Here is a 22,911-nt window from a genome sequence, read left to right on the forward strand (position 1 = left end):
AACCCAAATCGGTATGGGACCACCGTTGAGGTACCACCTTACTGATAAAAAATGGAAAATTGGGTTCACCCGGTCTAAAGTTATGCGTTAACAGATATAAGAAATAAAAATTTTCCGACGAAATGATAACCTCCTCCTTTTTTGAAGCCCCGCAGCCAAGGCCGTATTTGAAGTAGAGGTTAGGCGTTCCGTCTTGTTGAAGCAATAAACGCCTATTTATTTTCTCGTAGTTCGTTGGCTATAATAGTAACGATAACCAAAACATTAATATAACTACAATAACACGGTGCTAAAAAATCAGGAAATACACCCGAAACAAAACTTAGTGTAGGTTGTAGGGTCGAGATCAAAATTAAAATAGTACATGAACCCTCCCTTTTTGTATAAAAGAACGTTATTTTCGTACTTGATCCACTTATCTATGTATAACAGCTCGACTATTCTGGTTTCTTAAATTAGACTTGTTTTGAAAAGCAGATTTATTGACCTTTAAAATAATGTGTAACAGTATATTGTTGGTCTTAGTTTGTTGGGGTTTCATCGGTTAAAACTTGAAAACTCCATATTATATTACTTGTTTTTCAAATTTGACCATCACTAATTTAAAAAATTTCTACGAAAGTTGCCAAATATGTATTTGTCTAAAAGTAAATTTATTTTCAAACAAATTGATACTTTTCTAAATGAAATTGGATAAAAATCGGCGAAATTAAGAAATCTAAGTATAGATACGACCTTTTTTTAAAAGCCTGGCTAGGGAATTCATCAATATTTATTCAAAATTGGTATATGCAATGGCTCCTTAGCGATAAATTTTTTTTCGTAAAATTTATTGAAAATGGGCGTGGCACCGCCCACTTATGTAAAGCATATATCGCACACCTAGATGTAAAGTGCGATCAACCCAAAAAATTTAAATTGGGCCAATATTTTTTGCATAAATCAATTCATAGCACTTACATCCAATTAATGGAAATATATTTTCTTCATGATTATATACATTAACTAAAAAACTACTGTTATACCTGTTTTTGTATTAATTGCGTTGAATCTGTACGATCCACAAGAAGTTAAATTTCTCTCTATGAATTTTACTTTAGATCTAGGTGTGCGATATGGGTGTTTCCGTCTACCGTGAAAAAAGAAAATTAAAGTCATATATCTAACGCATTCATGGGCCAATTTGTCTGCATTTAGACATCTAATAACCAGGCTTTAACGAACCCCGTTCGTCGTAAAAATAATAAATGAGCAAGTAAACACCGCATCTGATATATTATTCGAACCACTCAGGCTACTATACGCAAAACAGGACACAAACCCTGCGACGACCATAAACAATGAAACGCAAGTCCAAACTACAGAAATAAAAAGAAAGAAAATACTGATTTTTACCTACCTGCGAATCTATGCAACAATTATTCAAGAAGAGGTGAGCAGCTGATTTCTACCTTAAGATGTATACACAGAACAAAAACTACTGGTTGATTGAAAGAATATAATCCACTGAGACGTACCTAACTAAGAACCAACGACGATTTAGCACGGCTATAAATAGTGACGGACAAACAGAAACTATTCAGAACGAAAACTGACACTGAAGATGGCACAACGCCGAAATCGGTTTGTCTCCAATCCAAATTTGACAAGGGATGACGGAAAATCGAACCACATTAGATCACACTCCTACGATGTCGGAAACACCAACAACGAAAATGAGAATTTTTAGTTTATTTGAATTTCTTATTTGCCACTACAACCGTTTGTCGGTTTGGGCCGAGATCAAAAAGCTTCTTCAACTGCCTCTCCTGCGAATTCACGCCAGTTGATCACCTCGAGTGCATACGGGTCCTTCTGCACTTGGCCCTTCCATTTTGTACGTGAACGCCCTTGCTTTCGTTGTCCGCCCATTGGTGCCGTTATGTAGGACGTTTTCACTGAAGCATCGTCATCCATGCGTACAAAATGGACAGGTCAGCGCAATCGCTGTATTTTAATGCGCCTAACTATATCCATGTCGTTAAAATGCCTAATGAGCCCAAAGTAGCACCTGTTGGCAAAAGTTACTCTTGCGTCCCGTTCGGGCCCTCTGGGAAACGTGAGCAACCCATGTGCGAGATGCGGTAACCAATCCGAATGGAGCAGAAAGAGAAGGGGCTTCGGTGAGGCCACTACGATTTATTTGGTTTAGCTGTTCACTGAGGCCTGCAGCCATGAGGCGTCTGTCTTGGAGCAAGCGGCTCGCTGGTTAAGAAACCACTCCTCCCAGCAATCGGTTGTGCACTGGGCTTGGAATCCGCCACGTATACATAGAGTCCAATAAAAAGACTAAAAAGTCTCGGAGTATATTTTTTTATGTATATACAGTTTTTATTTTATTTTATTTAAATTTTTTAAATTGTATTTTGTACTATTTTATTTAAATTTTATTTATTTTTTATTATCTATCAATTTTTAAATTTTATTTTATTTCTTTTAACTTTATTTATTTTGGTTTTATTTGATGTTTATTTATTTTTCTTAATTTTTTTATTTAATTTAATAATTTTCTTATTTAATTTAATTAAATATTATTATTTTTTAATCGGCTTTAAAAAAGGAGGAGGCTATCAATTCGTCGGAATATTTATATTATTATTTTATGTATGTTAGTACATAACTTTGGACCACGTGAACCGATTTCGATAATGGGAAAGGGGTTCCTTAAGGATGGCCCATGGGTTTGAATCCAATTATTGAACTATGAAATAATTCAATTTTTATATAATTTTTATTTTATTTTATTGCACTTTATTTTATTACCGCTTTATTTGATTTTTTTTGTTTATTTTATTAAAAAAAACATTTTTTCATTTTATTGTTTTGGTTTGTTCTAATTTCTTTTAGTTTATTTGATTTTTTAGTAGTTTATTCATACATTTTGTGAACATGTATTTGTATTTGCGTGCACACAACCATTCCCATTTTAGCAAATATTTTCCCCCTAACATTTTAAAACTATATGGGGTATTCGCAACAGTATCCTATTGTTGTATGTCGTACACTTTAAAAGTTTAAATAAAGGTTTAGAGGACTAGAAACAACAACCAATAATTTTTTAACACTGTGAAAATTCTTAATATGACTTTTATGGTACCTTGCTAACACGCCTTAATACTTATGTATATTTGTAGCCATTTAAAATTTTGTTAATACCTCAAGTGTATAAGTATTCAACGTCTACATCCAGGTCACCGGCCTACGTGTCTATGCACTTGTACGATTTGTACGAAAATTGCCTATGAATTTACCACCCTTAAAACACTTTTCACCATACCACGCACAGCTAAGAGTTAACCCTCCCTTCCGAAGCGAGAAGCTGTGTTTTCTGGATGTTGTTGTGCTCTCCGATTTTAAAGATGCCATAAGTAATGTTGCCATAGAGATGCCTTCTTTTCCTGGAAAATACAAAAAAAAAGCAGTAAATTGAAATTTGCCCAAATGTATTTTTTTGGAACCTCACCCTTCCGAAAATGGATGCATACAGACGGCAACACCCGCAAAAATACTAATGCCAACTCCCATGTATATACATATGTACGTATGTACATCATCAGGGTGGTCCAAAAATGCATGTGCAAAGAGTAAAGTCTGAATTTTGACGCTCTCACCCGATCGCAAAATATTGATTTCCAGTAATTCTATACCATTTATACGAATAATTGTTTTTTCCCCAAATGTATAAAACACATGGAAAATTTTGAGCGCGTTAAACTTTGCGCTTGCTTAAGGATTTCTGCCAACGCTGTCCTTGTCTGCCTAAATAGTTTTTGAATAAAAAAAAACGGGTATCTTTTTTCGATATAGTACAATCCTAGGGGGCGAGAGCCTTAAAATTCGGAATTTACCTTTTTTGACCATCCTAATTATGTATGTGTGTATATACATATGATTAGGTACCGAATATTTGCTGAATTTTGTGTGGTTATACCAATTCTCAGTGGGCTATTTTGGCATTGCGAATAGACAACGATAAGCTAATAACACTCAGCAGAGACATACCAAAGTATGAAATAATGGACATATTTCTTCCCCGTTATTTGAAGTCATAATATTTACAACCGAAATATTAGGAGGAACGGGTTTTATGGTCGATGACTGTAGAAGCTATACTTGGAGCTAGCTTTGCGCCATTAAGAAAGTTTTGCAAAACTTTCAAGCCACGTTCAATTTCTGGAGGATCTCTAAAGGTATATGCAGTCTAGCATAATTATGCGAAATGTGAAATCTAATCGAAATTCGAGGGTTTCGATATCGACAGAAAAAAGTCGATATTTTCGATGTCCATATATCAGATTAAAAAAATGAATTTATCGACCACAAACATCGATAAGTATCGATGTTCTGGATATTTTGAAAGAAATCTAGAAAATACTAAATATAAGGTGCGTTCAGCACCAAAATGCGAAATATCTCTCACAAGAAAAACTGATGGAATGCAAAAAAACAGTTTTAATGCAAGTTTAGAAATGTCAACTGTTTGTGTACAAAATTATTTATTCAGGCAGGCGCCAAAATTCTTACACACCAAATTGTATTTATTTCTTAAAATATTTCGTTGTTTTGTTAAGATTAGCTTCTATTCTGCTAAACATATTTGCTATAATTTGCTTCAGCTCTCTCACTTGTTGTTTGCGAATGCAAGACTGCTCTTCATTTGACAGTAATCGTAAATTTGCCAGAAAAAAACTTCGGACTAATAAATCTTACAAATTCTAACTGTGAGTGAGCATGTTTTACTCTCACGAAAGTGCTGGAACACTTTTGGCACTAAATCCTGCAAAACCTTTAAATCTTACTCTTAAATGCATCATAGTGCAAAATTTAAATAAATTTGACATGACCTCATACTTTTCATCTACTCTTGCTCGAATAGTGTCTTTGCTTGGCACTTTGTACAATGCAACCAGCTCCTGCAACTGCTGCAAACGGCTTATTATCTACTACAATATAGCTAGAAATAGCATCTGTAATTTTATTGTACTTTACGCCTCCACAAACACCTGTCATAGTGGCAAAAATATCGTTAACGTGAAGTTGACAACTAGATAAATTTCTGACCATAAATTCAATTAGACTCTATTTGTGTATAAGGTATACAATTTAAATATTTTATTTGAAAATTAGCTTTGAAAAGTAATCCTTGCACTTTAATTGCTCATTCGGTGTTAAAAACATCGATGCATCGATATTTAAGAGATGGAAACATCGATTAAATCATCTGTAGTTTTGTTTTTTAAACGGTAAAAATCTACGAGATCCCACTGTTTTCAGGTGCAAATAAAGAATACAATTATGCTCAGCTTGATAACAAATAACCGATTTTTTAACAAAGGTGATTTTTAAATTACTGTACCGTTTATTGGGGGGTGCCATGAGGGGCTGGTTTGTTGTCATTGTTGCTTTTGTAACATCATAAATTTACATATTCATTGACTTTGCTCTTGTTGCTGTTATAGTAGTTGTTGTTGTTGGTAACGTCGTTTTTAAGGTCGACGTGTGGGATACTCATATCTATGAACAAACACACACCTATACAAAAACCAAAAAAAAAACAACAAAACCCGACGTAGTCTTTCGACTCTTTCCGCATGGAGCTACCTAAAGGCGGCCGGCATCATGCATGACCAGGGATGCCAAATCTTTTAAGGCTAATTCCCCCAAATTCCTCAAAAATTCCTCTATTTTCAATGGTATTACCCCAAAATAACTTTTACTATTTAAGGCACTTCATTCCCTTTATTTATAAAAAAAACAAGAAATATTAATTATAATAAGAAAAAGAGGGCTCTCCCGTTTAATAATGTACTTTACTAATAGTTCCGAGCAGATTTCGTAAAGCATATCTATCATATACATATGTATGTATGTTTATCATCATAGACGGATTATTCCTTAGAATTATATATTTCTTGATGAAATTTTTGTAATTGATTGCTTTTTTTAAATTAATTTTGGGAAAATTTTCCATATCGCACATTGCCTTCAGAAGAGGCACAACTCGATTTTTATGCATAAGTAATTCGTAGTAATTTTCTCAAATTAATGCGAATATTTTTTTCTTCATGATTATGTTTTCTAAGCAGTTACAGCTCAACCTAATTTTACCGGCGTGAGTTTTCTCTACGCCCGCACGCAAGTTTTTCACATTTGATAAACCGAAATCAACTTGCGTGCGTAATTTATCAGAGTTGTTTTTTGTCCAATTTACAGAAGGTTCTTGAATAAAATTTAAATTTTTATATATTGGAATTTGAGTTAGCGGCGTGTGTTATGGTTGGTCCCATACAAGTTGTAGGTGCATGAAAAATGTTTGACAGTAAATTGCCGGCGTGCGTGCATATTAGGTTGGCCTGTAATATTTCCGGATCTGATTTTGAGTTGTGCTCAAAACTTTTCCAGACGTTGGCTTGGCGCCGAAAACGAAGTAAGAAATGATAGTGTCAAATATAAAGGGTCAAGTGAAAAGTGTCGCTATGCACGGTTGCAATTTTTTTAATATTCTCACGGTTGCATGAGGCAATTACGTTGTGTTTTAAATCCGTAGCACCGTAATAAGAGATTATTATTAAAAGTTGTATTTTATTCTGTTCCGAATAGGAATGTTCCAATAAAAATCGTTTGTATATTAAATCCCCCAAAATTTCCGATTCCCCCGAGAAATTTAAAGTCCACCAAAATCGCGCAATTCTCCCCCGGTTGGCATCGCTGCGCATGACTCGCTCTCCTACACTCTCATTTTGCCGCTCGCTGCATTTGTTGAAGTCGCGATGACGACGAAAATTGGTTGGCAGTCGGTTATGTTTTCACAGTCATTCGCGCGTTGGCTCATTCAATATCTTATTCTGATTGAGTGCGGTTGCAATTAACGCAAAACCATCCAACAAAATATCTGACTACAATACTGCCAAAGTAAAAAAAGCAAAGAATAAACTAATTAGTACGTAAACCAAGCAAATAATATTGGTAATAGTTATTTACCAAAAAAAAAAAACGAAAACCGTAAAAACTTCTAATAAACTGAAAAAATAAAAAGTGCGTTTTCGAAACAAAAATTATAAAATCAAAATAAAATAATTACACGCTTCTGCTTTGTCAAACGCAATAGATCGTACTTCGTGTAGCTTGTATAAAATTGTCGTAAATAATTAGCAAAGCAACAGTGGAAAATAGCAAAAAAAAAGATTAACAAAAAAAGTCGGCTAATATTGACCGAACAAGCGACTGACAACTGTGTACACATCAAATGCGTACGTGCAGACGTCGCCTAACACAAAGTCAACAGCCAACGGCGAAAAGCAATAGCAGCAGCAACAAGAACACTTAAACAAATAGCAACTCCAAAGATCACGTAGCTTCTCACATTGTACATAGCTTTGCGCCACTGTTAGAGGGTGACTTCCGCTGCTCCCACCTCGAGCGTTACTGCCTTCGGTGTGCGTGCGCGCGTGCATCAGCGCCATTGAGTGCAAAAAAGGGGGTGTGTCTGACAGACACTAACATTTAGTGCCTGCCTTCTCAAGGACAAGAAAATTGTGCGTGTGAAAGGGCCATTTGCAAAAAAAACTAACAAATAAGAAGGGAAGAAGAAAAACTGTAAACTGTAAAAATAGCGTGAAAATACCGTAAACCATAAAAGAGGCATACAAATACATTTATTTTGGCAAAAAGTGTGAATCAGCAAGCAAACAAAAAAAAGCTGTATTTCCAGAAAACTAACCATTTCACTTGCAAGTGTGCTGTGGCCGAACAAAAAGTTCACAATAGTCAAACTTTTCGTTTTTCTTTACCAAAACTGTGATTTCATTCATTTCATTGCGCGTTCGGCATCAGCTGCTCAGTGCGTAAATATTTCTCTTCATCTCCTCTCCATCATCATCATCGTCGTGGTCAACGCCATCGTGGAGCCGTAGTATTTTTCGGTTGTGATTCATCACCGCTTGTAACCTACATATTTACTGTGATTTTTAATTGACTGCCTCTCCGCTTTGTTTTTACGCGCTTCTCAATGAAAGCCGAAATTTTTAACTGCAACAACAACCAGCACTGCAGCTATTTAAGTAGGAAATTCAAAAGCAAAAGTTTAAACAAACCATTGCCGTTGAATAAGAAAACGCCGAAAATGATTGCTTCGCAAATAACCGATTACGATAGTTTCTTTAAGCGGCCGGCGCAGCCGTCAAATGCGGAGCAGTTTTTTCGCGACGATTTGGAGAATAGGTAATTAATTGTTTTTATTTAATGCAAAAAGAGAGTTGAATATGTATAAGACAAGTAATTTTTGATCAAAAAACATAACCGACTTCAATTCGAATTATAAAAAACTAGGAGTTAATTTTATTTCATCATTTTTCAATGAACGCATCTAAACAAACTTAATTTGGGACCACCCTTGAGTTTCCAACTTTTCGATAAAAAAGAATTATCGAAATCGGTTGAGGTCAAAGTTATACGGTAACATACATAAAAAAAAATTTTCCGGCGAATTGTTAACCTCCTCCTTTTTTTGAAGTCGGTTAAAAATAGAGACGTTTATACATACATTAGGGTGCCTCACAAAAAAAAAAGTTCCGAGTTCCCACCGGAATTATAAAATTTTCACCAAAATATTTCGGAAAAATATTAAGACTTATGTCGGCTAGAGCGATTTAAAAATACCCCAAAAAATTAATTATTTTGATTTCGTTAATAATTTGTTTTTTTTTTTTTATTTTAATGCGGACCTTTTTAGCTTGAATTTTTAAATAAACTGATATAATTTGGAAAAATATATGTATTTGAAAACTGATTTTTTTATAAAAATTCGATTTTGAAAGTATTAGGTCTAGCGCACTTGCATCTTAAGCCTCATTAGTCTCTGAAATTACAAACATAATTTGTCCTTAAGGTAATTTTTGACCCTTTGACACTCAACGGTTTTTTGGATTAAACAAAATGTTTGGAGCTGATTATTGTTTAACACATTTAACACATATTACAGGTTTGTGTTGGTGGTATTTGCCTAGAAATTTGTTGCACATTCCACGTTTGACGGATTGTTGGTTTGCGCTAATGTCATACTGACATAAGAAATATAGTCCACGTTTATTTTTACTGGCTCCAGTAGGTTGTGAAATGCAGCTTCCAGTGCTCTGTGTTTGTTCAACGAACTGGGCGGCATTGCTACGACGGGGAATTATTCCTCCCCAAATCCAATAAAAATTGAAAGTTTCTCTATTATGTGAGGATTTGTGACCCTTGAGTCCAATTGGTAACAATAACCAAAAAAATATTTCAATTACCATGTGAAATTTCATGGTAAACAAAATTTTAATTTTTTAGCAGAGAGAAATAGAGTTAAAAAAATGGATTGATTGGACCCAAGGCAAGTGAGAAAATCGGATTCAAAATTTAAGAAGGTTCAATTTTGTCCCTAAGGACTAATGAGGGTTAATATTTTTTCGAAATGTTTTGGCGGAAGTCTTAAATTATAATAAATCTAATATTTCCGATGGAAACATTTTACCGACTTTTTATATGAATGCACCCTAATGTACATGCCTTACTTCTCAAATTACCCTCAAGTTCCTCTGAAGCCAAGTTTTTATTTTTAATATTCTAAGCAAGGAATGAAACCGATTCAAAATAACGTTCCGGTTTGGGTTTCGGTTTTGCCAAGTGTTTCGGTTTCGGTTTTGGTTTCGTTCTTCAAAATTTATTTCGGTTTTGGTTCCGGTTTCGGTTTTTCACAGAAATTTTGTTGATATTATTTAAATCACAATGTCTTAAACGTTGAGGAAAGAAAATCGAAAATTACAGTTCACTGATAATATCAACACTAGGTTCTTTCCCTAACAATCCGGACCGGATTTGGTAATTAGAGAATAAGAGAAACATTTTCTTTCAAAAATGGAACAAAGTTCAGAAGTACGGAAACGCAAAAACCCACATTTCGTGCCCACAAGTCGAGAAACATCTGATTCACGTTGTTCTTGTTTTTGTCACTTATACCATGTTCTGACCGACATCGGAAACATGTTTTCGTTGCTAAAACTTTTTTTCGATTATTTATCGAAGTGGAAGTCATATTTTATCATCTTTAATACGCCATTTCGGATTTATTGTTAATTGTCTCGCCAAAGCAAAATAAGAATGAAAGTTAAAGGTTGTAAATGAAAAGAAAATGAAGGAAAAATGTTTTGGTTGTCGGTCAGAACATGGTATTAAATGCAAGCACTTGGAAATTGAATTTTGGTTTCACAAATTTGATTTTAAGTACATAGATTGAAAATACATCAACAGGCCATTCACTTTTCCTTAAAAGCACCAAGTAAATGCAGGCAACATGTAAACACAATACAGCTGATATGCACTTTGACACTTTATACATTTTTACTCGGAGAAAATTTCGGGCTATTTCGGGCAGGAAGATGAATACACTTACGATCGAATTTTCGCTCTCTATTACCCATTTTGTTGAGTACAGGCATGCTTTCTGGGCTATTTTGGGCACACGCGGGATCTCGCATTGCGTACGGGAAAGAAACTACTTAAATATAATTAATCGATTATCGATTCACAACAACAAAGTCATCAGCAGATTTTTGCGAAAAGTTACCTTGCCATACTTATTTACTACTTAACAAGAATTTTAGCAAAATGTTGCTGATTTTGGTTAAATAAATCATTTATTTCAAAGAAATTTTCATTTATTATTTTTGTAAATTTCTGGAAACCGATTGAAACCTGTGATTGAAATGGTTTCGGTATCGTTCCTTTTCAGGTCAAGATAACGGTTACGGTTTCGGTTTCGGTTTTGAAAAAAGAAACGGTTTTAAACGGTTACGGTTTCGGTTTGGGTTTCGGTTTCATTCCTTGATTCTAAGATACGGTTACTCTTTTCGATTCGTAGAAAAACGCTAAACTTGTACATGATATACATATGTATATTAGGGAGATCTTTAAAAAATCAAATCAACGATTTCTTCAGCCTCACCCTCTCAATCGTTAATAACACGGTGAAAGATATCACATATAAATTTTGGTCCCGTTTGGAGAAGCTTAAGGCGTGTCGCACAGAGGGCAAATTTGAGATTCGTCTATGGAGACACCCGCTACACGCCTTAACTATCTCCAATCGGGGACCATATGCGATATTTTGGACTATAGTAGCATTGACTTTGGGGTTGAGGTTTAGGAAATCTGATGTAAAAGTTTCAAAGGACCACCCTTATGTACACACATAGATGTAAACACGTTTTGAACCCAAAAATGGGAACTTTAACTCTATCAAAAAATAAAAAATTTGTTTACGTAAAGTTAGGTAAGGATAGATTAGCCGCATATACTCATTTAGATGCTTCTTTAAATAATCCTGATTTTCAACTGGAGTCCCCGGTTTCTCCAGCGTGTGAGATATTCGCACAGGATGTCCTGAATAGATTGCCCCTCTTTCTCGTCTCTACAGCTTCTATAGCCATATGATCAGTTGTCCAGTATCCCGTTAGTATTCCGCTGCGAAGCGAAACATTCGGTTTCGGGAGCCTTAACCGTACCCAGCTAACTGCTTAACTCGCCAGAGAAGGAATTTCATGCTTTTAGTAATGCTTAAACTAAACCAATCTCAGATTGCATTCTCGCGCACTCGGCTGCTTCGTCCTTTCCCACCATTGTGTTTCGGTCCTAATAAATGACTATATGGTGCCGAAGAGAATTTAGGGATCTTGGAAATTTTATACATGCACATCGATTTAGTCCTCGGCCGCTCAATGCCTTGCTTGCAGTCCACAACGAAGGCGAGTTTTAGTGGAGCTTCATAGGTCGATAATACTGATTATTATTGCCAATTGCAGATACATATCTCAGCCAATAATACATCACAGCAGTGACGTTGGAGGACGATGTAGAGAGACAGAGGTGGCGCATTCAGCAGTACCGCTCCTCTCCTTCATGTCCATTACTCGTTGCTATCGTGACGTCATCCCCCCGAAGGAAAGCGCAATCTTGTTTTCTATCATTCTTGGGAGGAGGATATAGAGAGACATTTATCGTTCTTAGTGTGGAAGCATTTATATGGATATCTGTCAAAATAGTTTTTGTTGGTATTTGTAAAGATCCCGGTCTCGTCATCGCTATAACGATATCAAGTTCCCACTGACTTCTGTTAGGAAATTGAATTTCGAAGTTGTGGTCAAAGTCAAACTCTGCTCTGAACAGAAGCATGGCCGGCGCCAGTTATTGTCAGCCTGTTAGACGCTCTAAGTCTAAGACCTTACGACTCCCATCTGTCCACCTAGCCAGGCGGCTAAGTATAGTTTGTAGTACTATTTCACTGACGGTCGAAATTATCTTCCCTTGGCTAAGTTCCATGGCAGAGGAGATAGAAACTCGCTCGCTGGAAAGTATTAACGTCGTGTAGTCGTTTTCCTTACTTCAATGATTCCCACGGAGCCATTAATGTTTGCCCTTTTCAACGTATGAGGTGTTAACATTTTTTTACAGTGCTATCATAATATTAATTCGCAAAAAATATTATTTACTAATGAATACTATTTAAATACTTTAGCATGCGTCAGATCTTTGATTTATAAATATTCTTGGTTAGTGTAAAATATTACAAATGTCACATTTGCCACCTTTGGCACAGCTAATTACTTTTGTATGAAAAGTTCTTGCGACAAAAGTGCGACACTGCCATATTAGTTATATGAGCTGGAAATCAGCGCGAAATCCGGAGTTGCGATAGGTCGTTGGCATTTCGCCAAAAATGCCATTTTGCGACATTTCATGAATCGCCTATTATCAGTTGTTGATGTAGCAATTATGTGCATTTTTTGCAAGCGGTGCAGTTTGTTTTGTAGTTTTTTGTTTTCCTTCTGGTCTTACAATGCGTGTAATCATAATTCAGCAGTGAAATATTTGCCTACTATACAAAAATTTTCAGAAAAAAAATATAAAACCATTTGGGTTGAGTTTCATATTACGACTTATGCCGTCACCTACAATAATAAAGGCTAAATTTATATGTATGTAGGTACATGTGTATGTAGTTAAGGGGTGCATAGGAATGTGCAAAACGGTATGCAATTCATTTGTCAACAAAAACACATTTTTTACAGTTGGCGTTAATCATGATAAATATGTACATAATAAATCATGATAAAAATTGTAGATAATTTGTGTTTGTACATTAGGGCGGAGTAATTTAGTTTCGAAAAATTGTCTGACATATTCGAATTCTACTTTCGATTCTAACCGAAAATGGTAAACAAACTGTATACCAAAAATGACGTGTGGCCCTCCCAAAAAAAAAAAATCAGTGTGTTATAATTTTTTCTGGACGAAATTAATTTTTCATTTACAAGGACAAAATTTTAATTTTTCTTCATAAAATATACTGCTTTTTCTTTTCAAAATTTTTTATATAGTTGCCTCGCCATTTTATCGCAGAATTAATGAATCGTAGAATTTGAATTTGCTTTACACTTTCTTCGAAAATTTTGCTCCGAACAATTAACTCCGCCCTAATGTACATACATACATACGTATGTGCCCTAGACCATACCGAAAAAAGGTTTGCTGTATGGGTCGCCTTTTTACATTTTTCGTTATATCTTCGGCATTTACAGTCGGATCTTCAAGTATTACATATATATCGATAGGTGCGTTTTTTTGTAAGCGAGCGACAAAGAACGCTCAACTCGGGTAAAATTTTCTTATATCAGAATATAAATTTTGTATACTCAAAAAGTAAATTAAGTGTTTTTTATTTATTAAAGAAATAATTTATTTTTATTTTTTCAAACATTATTTATTTTTTTCCAAACATTTTCCTTAAAGTGAAGAAAACGCAGATCAAAACCCAACGAACCGTCAGTTACAGTCTACCGCAGAAGCAGATTTTGGTGAACCCATGAACTTTGTTTATGTATTATATACATTTTCTGTTGCAGAGACGGTTGCGTCTCTTTACTGGATTCGGGGAATTACCGAATTTTGTTCATTGCCGATATTTTTTTATATTTGGCCATGATAGCTCCGGTTATAATTGACAAATACCGAAGTTTTTGTTCATTGTAAGCGGAGTCCATTTATAATCGAGTCTGGTTTGACCGAGTTTTTTTTTGCATATGTTTGAACGGGGGCTTGACAAATAGGTACATAATAACAGAGTTTCCATGTTAAGCGAGTCCATTATGAATGGATTACACTGTATAAGGAAAAAAATTTCCCACTCCACTTTCCCAATAACGATTCAAATTTACAACTTAACAACACTACCCTTCAGGTCGCGTTTTTTTCGACCGACCTGGTTGAACTCGCATAAATAGCCGAGTTTGTGTTGTTGCTTTGCATGTATTTCGTCATTTAAGCGAGTGTTCTTTTGTAGCTCGGTTGAAAAAGAATGCACCTGATGTTTTTGTCGCGCGGAGCCTTTTTTTTGTTCCAAAGTTTACTGATCTCAAATATCTCGTATTAGTATTTACCCACCAGGGCCCTATTGTAGTTTAGCAAATTATCGAAGTTGCGCAAACTTATGTGTTTTACCAATTTGGTATTGATAAGTAAAAAATCACTCAAAGTCATTATTGATATGCGTTGAAATGCTAAGCGAAAAGATATTCGCGGATAACTGATATGTTATGTGAATTATCAAAATTTTCTTAGCATTTTGTTGCACCAAAAACCGTCTCTCCAAAAATCATTAAACTTTTGCTAGGGAAATATTTTGATTATTCGAATGCAGGCGGCGACAAAAATGTAAAATTTCCATGCAAACATACCCTAGGCGGTACGGTCTAAAGAGTTAAAGCAAGATTCGCCCATCCTCTGCAACCTCTTTGTTCGTTCAACCTTTTGACATTGACGAAAATTCTTCAATTGAGAAAAATGTCTCAGCCTTGGTGTCAAATATGACTTTCCAATTTTTCTCAAACATACAGTATTCTTTTGAGATGATTAATTTCTTTGTTTCTTTTGGGGCGTCTAACTCTTTACTTTTTTGCGTCGTTTGAGAATACCTTACTTCTGGTTTGGGAATACATCTAATGTAGCACACTTGCAGGTGCATTATTCGCTAAGAATTGAAAAACTTTGTTTAGCTATGAAGGGCCATATTGGCGATAAACAGCTGTCAAATAGAAAAGTGAAGTATCAAGGTTTTTTCAAATGAATGCGGCCTCGTTATTCCGCATTCAACACTTTCCCGATGCAAATATTTGTTGCACAAGCAGGGCTGCCAGGTTGGCTCAAACCGTGCCATTTTTGGCCCTATTTTACTTCCAAAAGCGCTTAATTTTTCAATTTAGCAGAGATTGCCAAAATAACACTTTTGAAAAATTGTAATATTTCAATACATTTTTGTAAAATCCCTTGCTGTACTTCTTTTTCTCAATTAAAATTTTCCAATTTTTAAAGAGTATACAAGTGTTTATCTTATTTTGGCATTGGACTTTTGTTTTAGGAATATGGTTCTAATTTTAATGCTAAATTAATAAAATGGCACCTTTTTTGCCACTTTTATTTTTCTGTTTGGCACATTTTGGCACTTTTTTATCCTCAATTTGGCACTTCATAGGTAGGGATAGTTGGCAGCCCTGCAAACAATGGCCACGTTGTTAAAAAAATACACGATTTACGGCAAATTGGCAGTCACACGCCTAGGCTTTTATTATTACATTTGGGAGCTTATTGAAAACTTTAAACCCGTCTCCTGAAATAACTCGCTTTGTGAGTTGTGACAGTCTTTTAATAAATGAGAAATATGTACATATCATACATATGGATATTTACATTAGGATGCATCACCAAAAAATCGGGGTTTCCACCGGAATTATACAATTTTATCTTATTTTAAGACTTGCGCCAAAATATTTCGAAAAATATTAAGATTTTTGTGAGCTTAATTAGATTGCAGACTTTTTAAGCTTAAACTCCTCTATCGTATGATGTGATTTTTTGCGAAAAAAAATATTTTTAAAAACTAATTTTTTGTATAACAAAACATCGGCCCAGCTCGAGTAAATCTTAATATTTTTTTGAAATATTTTAACTGAAGTCTTAAAGTATAATACACTTTATAGTTTCGATGGAAAAACAGAACCCAATTGTTTTTCTATGGTGAGTGATGCACCCTAATGCACCTACATATATAGATATGTACACTCTTAATTATTTGGTTGGTATCCCAAATTTATGGTATTACTTACCATTCGGCTAACCTGAACTGGTTTTAAACAGAAAAATTTGTTCACAAATACAGCTTTGATTTCGTTGAACACAATGGCCATTGTACCGGCTTATTTGTGTTGTACCGGCTTTATTATATGTATGTATGTCTGTTTTCTTTGTGTATACATACCAGGAATCATTCGAATATTTGCATTCGCATTCGTTATGCGAATGATTCGCATCACTTTACACATTCGCATTCGACGTTCGCATTTACATCAAAGGATACGAATGTTTTGCGAATGTGTAAATGGACAGAGTGCCCACTCTAATATTTTTGAAATGGCTCTAAGTCTGTCTAACCAGGATGCGGACAATAACCGGCTTTTAGCTTCCGGCTTGAAGAATATATAATATGGCCCTTTTGAACTTTGACTACTAGATTAAAACACTGCATATGCTAAGAATTCGTTCAATGTTCTAATAGTTTACACAACTTTTAAGTAATAAAAACGATGACTTAAGTTGATTTTAGCTTTTTATGATTATTCCTAACATTCGCATTCGCACATTCGCATTCGTACATTCGCGAATGTGAAATACATATCCAAACCGAATTCACGGGCTGTGCGTTTTTTGGGCAAAACGTTTTGGTGTTCACGTACCACCTACTTGACAACTCGTTGCGAATTTCTCACACATCGTTAACGAAAACTGGTAAGCTTGAGTTTAGTAAAAGTTAGTGACCATGATGCATCTGAAATGAGTAGGCAAGCCGTGCTGACAGCTAATTAATGGGAAAATGAGTTATGCGAAATGAATTTGGCATTTTTGAGGTTTTTCTTTATTCATTGAATGTACATACGTTAGGGTAGTTCAAACGGTAAGGGCGGTATTTTAATGCTGTCACCCCCTAGGATTGTTCTGTTGTGTAGACGTCGATCAAAGCGCACAAAGTTTGCCATGTATTTTATATGGGAAAACACGATTTTTCGTAGAAATCATATATAAAATCAATATTTTTCAATCGGCAAACTATGTTTCTCTTCAGGAGACTCCGGAGAATAACACTGAATTGTATGTATTTTAACCATTTTTTAAATCTTTATATTTATGGGTCTCCTAAAACACCCCAAAATGCAATGGAGGACCTATAAAAACAGATGATATTAAAACATGGTTAAATAAAGAATAAGATATTATCTTTTGAAGACTTTTGAAAAGAAACAGAGTTTGCCGATTGAAGAAATATTGATTTTTAAAAATTCCATTCTATTTCTACAAAAAATTTTGTTTTCCCATGTAAAATACATATGTAAATCGGAAACTTTGAGCGACCTCTAAATATTTGTTGATATCAAAAAAAAAAAAAAACTGGGGCATAATTTTTCGATATAGAACAATCCTAGAGGATGTGAGCATTAACATTCCGGCATTACTAAAGATAACTTGGCAAGCAAAAAGCTTCATATTTTCTTAATTTATAATCGTTTTTCTTTTTTCCTTTTTAGCGAGCGCCGCTACGACGAATTATGTCGAAATATCATCAACGACATGAATCAGTATGGCTTGTCGGTGGTCGATGATTTTCTGGGCGTCGAGAAAGGTCTGCAAATATTGAACGAAGTTCATCGCATGTATTCAGCTGGCGTTTTCAAAGTAAGCAACGTATGAAAATGAAATGCAAAACTTGAAAAAAATTAACTCCTTATTTCATTTTTCGCCACTTTTTAGGACGGACAGTTGGTAAATAATTTGCGCGAGGAAGAGCTGCGCACGATACGTGGCGATAAGATAACGTGGGTTAAGGGCGTTGAGCCAGGCTGTGCAAATGTTGGATATTTGATAAATCAGGTAAGGCATATTAATACATCATACATTCGTAAGTCAATTTTATTCATTACAAGCGTTTATTAATTTTATTTATTTTTGTTTGCTTTTTTGCAGATTGACGCGGTCATTTGTAGGGCGAATACAATGAAAAACAATGGTCAATTGGGAAACTATAATATTAAAGAGAGAACAAAGGTGCGTTCGATTGTCAGGCGAATGTGTAAAATCGATATAGATATGCTAAAATATCTGCACTTGCGCACTGGCATGCAAAAAAATTGCATTTGCCCTTTTTAAATAGCCTAATAATAGGGTTTGTTTTTCATTCTTGCAGGCTATGGTGGCTTGCTACCCGGGATCCGGCTCGCATTATGTGGTGCATGTCGATAATCCAAATAAAGATGGTCGTGTGATAACGGCTATTTACTACTTGAATGTCAATTGGGATACGGAACGCAGTGGTGGCGTTTTGAGGTATGTTTTGAAATTTTATGCAAGTTATTATATGTAGATGAAAGACAACCGATGAGTATGTTCTCCATAGCGAAGGTTAGCCAGATAGCCCACGAGGCCTAAGCCATATTTTTGTGTTTTTTTTTACACTTAGCAATGATTTCGAATGGTTTCATACAACCACTAAAATCATTCGTCGTAGCATTTTTTTTACTCCTATTAGGAATTCACGGAATCAGCTTCTTCAGGCTTTAAAAGACTTTGACCACGAAATCTTTTTTTTTTTGAAGTGCGGAAACAAAAGGAAGTCACTGGATGCCAAGTCGGAACTGTACGGCGGATAACTTGTAAACTTTATGTTTTTGCCCGTAAAGTAGAAGTGTTAAAGAATAATACGATTCTCTCCTGTCTTTTCATTGAATTCCGTTTTGAAAACGCCATACATGGGTTACGGAATCAAGAAAAATATAGACATACCAAAACACTTAGAATGAAGATAAAATCGGTATTTAGAATAGTCTTTTGAGTTTTTGAGAATATGATGGGACATGACTGAAAAATTTGATGCGTGGGTCATCTACTACAGCCTCCATAAGACGGCGCACAAATTTTGTGCGGTATTTGTGGTTGGGCGGAGGCTCTGATTGCTTTGCCTGTCTACAGGTTCACCACCATCAGTGCAGGAATTGTCACAATTTTATGAGGTTTTGAGCGCCTGGGAGAAGCATACGAGCGCCTCTATTTTGGCGACTTTAATGCCAGGCGGGCAAAGGTCTAACCCAGGAAAGTTCAATCTTCATTGCAAATAAAGAGAAGAACATCGAACATTAGGCAGCAATCAATTGATCTCAATACCGCGTACGTTACTGCAGCGACGAAGATAAAAATCTGGCAAAAGACGTCCAGATTAAATAGACCTTGCACGATTTCATGGTACGCGCAATTGTTTCCCTACGAAGCTTTAACAACTCTAAATAGGCTGAGGGGAACATACATTTTATTCATTTCGAAAATAATTTCTATATTTTATTTATTTTTGTAAATTTTATTTGACTTCAAAAAACAATTAACTTCCCAAAACAATTGCTTAACTTACACTCCCACCATCTCTTATTTCAGAATTTTCCCAGAGCACGGTAATTCAGTTGCTGATATCGAGCCGAAATTCGATCGCCTGATCTTTTTCTGGTCCGACAGACGGAATCCTCACGAAGTACAACCCTCACATCGCACCCGCTACGCCATCACCGTTTGGTATTTCGATGCGAACGAGCGCGAAGCAGCACTGAATCGTATCAAAAATAATAAAAACAATACCAAAGCAACTATAAATACAACAGCAACAAATGCAAATTCAGCGGCGCGGCCTTTGGCGCCTACGAATATGCACGACAACACAAATTCCCAAACACATACAACAAATACCACGGCGCCGATAATAACGACACAAGCGACACAGGCGTCGACACAAGCTACTACTGCAATAGCAACAACGACGCCAACTTCAACACCCGCCAATATGAAAACGCTTACGAATGCGAATTTAAATGCGATTATAAGCAGCGATAGTAAGTGTGCGATTGTAAACAATACAATGGTAAATATTGACCAGCACACAACCCACAGTAGCAATAATAAAACAATTGTTAATACGAATACGAATTTATGCAACAGTGCTGCGCTAGCGAATTCGAGTGAAATTTGCACATAACATCATAATCCGCTTATGTTGTTGGTGTTATAAAAGTTGGTGGGCTGGGACGTATGAGTAGTGTGTGACTGCTGTGCTGTTGATTGTCGGCAAATATGTATGCACTTTTTGTTGATGGGTCGCAAAATGTATATGAAAACAGTTTTTGTTTTTCAAAACTGCAAGGAAGCAGAAAAAACAAGCCCGACAGCTTAACCTGCCGTGTCGTTCAAACAGCAATCAAAATTGTGTTTTGCTTTTTAAAGCAATTCTTGAAACATTTAATTATGTTGACTGTTGTAAATGTAAAGTCAAAGAAATTCGGTATTTTAGATCAGCAAATCAAAACGGAAATTTACATAGGAACATACTTACGTACATATATAAATGCTTAAAGTTTGTAAAGCTAAAAGTATTATCCACCAATTCAATGTAAATACGGTTCATTAGATCTAGGCTGGCTAGCTTAATACATACAACTAAAGGAGTACGCGAAAGGTCCAAATGTGAAAAAGAAAAGAAATGTCTACAGTAAATGTATAGTTTTGTATATGAATAATTACGAAAATATGCAAAAAGCTCTATAAAATAAAGGGTTGCTGATGAGCATGTACTCTTCAGTATGAGTAATAAACACAATCAAACACACATCTTTATTATTATACATATATCAATGTACTACATATTAAATATACTTCGCTGTCCTTGAATAGCTACATTTTACGAGCCAAGCTTGGATATAAACCTCGTTTTTTGAAGAAAAAAAAAATACGTATTCAAGTGAGGTGGAGTGGATATATGTATTCAGCAGCTATTTTATATACTAAATAGTTTTGCTCATGAACTGTGTGTATGAATATAGCCTAAATATTAAATTAGCCAAGCTAAATTTATCTCAGTTTTCCACAAGTAAGACCTTGCCACCTGTAGCTGAAGAATTGTTCTGCTGAAAAGTTAATTGAATTACAAATTCGCATATTACAATGGCTTTGTTAAAGCACTTCAAAAAACGAGCGGCAAGAGTTTGCACAATTTTGCTGAATTTAGAGTTAAATTTCTTTAGCTTCCGCTTGGCGCTAAAGCAATTCATTTTTATTCGACTGTGTATTAACACAAATTTTTCTGATAAACTAATTTAATCGTGTTATGTTATTAATTTATATTTTAATTAAACCCAGACAAACACCTCACTTGTACATACTTATGTACTTACAAAAGTATATATCTACAACACATAAAATTATTATGCACTACTTATGCGCGTTATAAGTGTATACATATGTGCACATACAAAAATTGGCAACAAGAAACTCTTATGCAATAATTAAAATAATTAAGTGAATGAAATATGTACACTAGCAAACCTAAATCCATACATACATACATACATATGTATGTAAATATGTACCCTGACGGAAAATGAAGTGAGTTACAAAACTCAGCTTGTGTAAAGTGTAATATTGTAGTCAACTAATTCTTAGTTAATTTAAAAGAAATGCAGCGAGGGAAAGTTTTGATTCCATATTCTATTTTGTTTGTTTTGTTCGTTAACTTCGTTTCATTTAAGTTGTTGAATTGAAATTACACGAAAAATAATTGAAAACAGGATAATTGACTGCTTCCTATGACATCGCCAAGTTAAATAAATCTGTTTGTTGCAAGTAATTGTAATTAGTTGTTATTGAAACTGACAACTAATCTCATTTCCTGTAGGGTATGTACGTATGTATATAAGTATATGTGAATTACTTTAATATTTAGAGAGTGCTGCATAAGAGAAAGTCAGGTTAAACGTGGAAGAGTTTAATTTTCAATACACATACTTATGTACATATGCATATGTGATTATTTGTTGTTAAGAAAGCCCACGGACATATACATAAAAACATAGACCTGTGCATACTTGCACATACATATAGTCCTCTAAACTTAGTTACCTTGTATTATATATAATTTAATACTTATGATGAGTACATACTCACATATATACGTACATATATGAAAGCCTGTAAAAAGCGAAGAAGTTCTTTAAAAAAAAGTTTGTAAAAAAAAACAAAAAATGCTAAGATATAAATAAACAAGTAAATACATAATTTATTATTCAAATCAAAAAGCAAGTCATCATTATTTTCTGGACGTATACAATTTGGCAAGTAACATGATACTGTGGAGTGATTTAACTCTCCGCAATCAACTATCCTATCACTAACTTAACCCGCTGCTAGTAATTCAAGTCTTCTGTTAGTAAATATGTATTACCAGGGCTATCACAGAATTCATCGTAGCTTAGATTTTCGTGAAATCTACGAAAGTGCTATCACAAAATCCGAATGGCTACGAACGGAAAACAAAATTCGTAGATAGCCTTCATTGAATCCGTTCGTGACGAAGATTCGTACAGATACTCTACGACGGGTTTACACTGTCGGAGCAAAATTTAAAATCACTGAATTTTAAAAATAATTGAAAAAAGCGGCATTATTGTTAACAATCAATATCTATACTAATTATATAAAGAGAAGCCCCTTTTTTTGTAACAGGTAATCTCGCGAACGGCTGGTCCGATTTTCATGAAATTTTGTATACAAATAACTTTCGGTAACCACCATGTTTTAGGCTAAAGAAATTTTACTTTTTTCGGGTAGGTGGACCAGGGACCGGTCTATTCGAAAAAATCTTATTATAGTCCGATTTTCTTAAAATTTAGTACGTAAGTAGCTTATTAGCATATATTAGCATATATGACC

At 34.9% G+C, this 22,911-nt stretch overlaps 1 protein-coding gene across 3 annotated transcripts in view; it reads left to right on the forward strand.

Annotated features, from left to right (window-relative positions):
• The window catches only part of LOC118750899, a 75,816-nt gene extending 55,013 nt beyond the window's left edge, over positions 1-20,803 (forward strand). For all 3 annotated transcript variants that reach the window (XM_036485636.1, XM_036485637.1, XM_036485638.1), the window contains 5 exons: positions 17,700-17,847; positions 17,923-18,042; positions 18,136-18,216; positions 18,356-18,495; positions 19,594-20,803. In XM_036485636.1, coding sequence (XP_036341529.1) covers positions 17,700-17,847; positions 17,923-18,042; positions 18,136-18,216; positions 18,356-18,495; positions 19,594-20,185 — 1,081 coding nt within the window. In that variant the 3' untranslated portion in view covers positions 20,186-20,803. The remainder of the gene's footprint in view (positions 1-17,699; positions 17,848-17,922; positions 18,043-18,135; positions 18,217-18,355; positions 18,496-19,593) is intronic.
• The last annotated feature ends 2,108 nt before the right edge of the window (positions 20,804-22,911 follow it).

This window comes from Rhagoletis pomonella, unplaced genomic scaffold (assembly GCF_013731165.1).
Source record: "Rhagoletis pomonella isolate Grant_MI unplaced genomic scaffold, Rhpom_1.0 Rhpom_scaffold_00443, whole genome shotgun sequence".
Lineage (NCBI taxonomy): Eukaryota > Metazoa > Arthropoda > Insecta > Diptera > Tephritidae > Rhagoletis > Rhagoletis pomonella.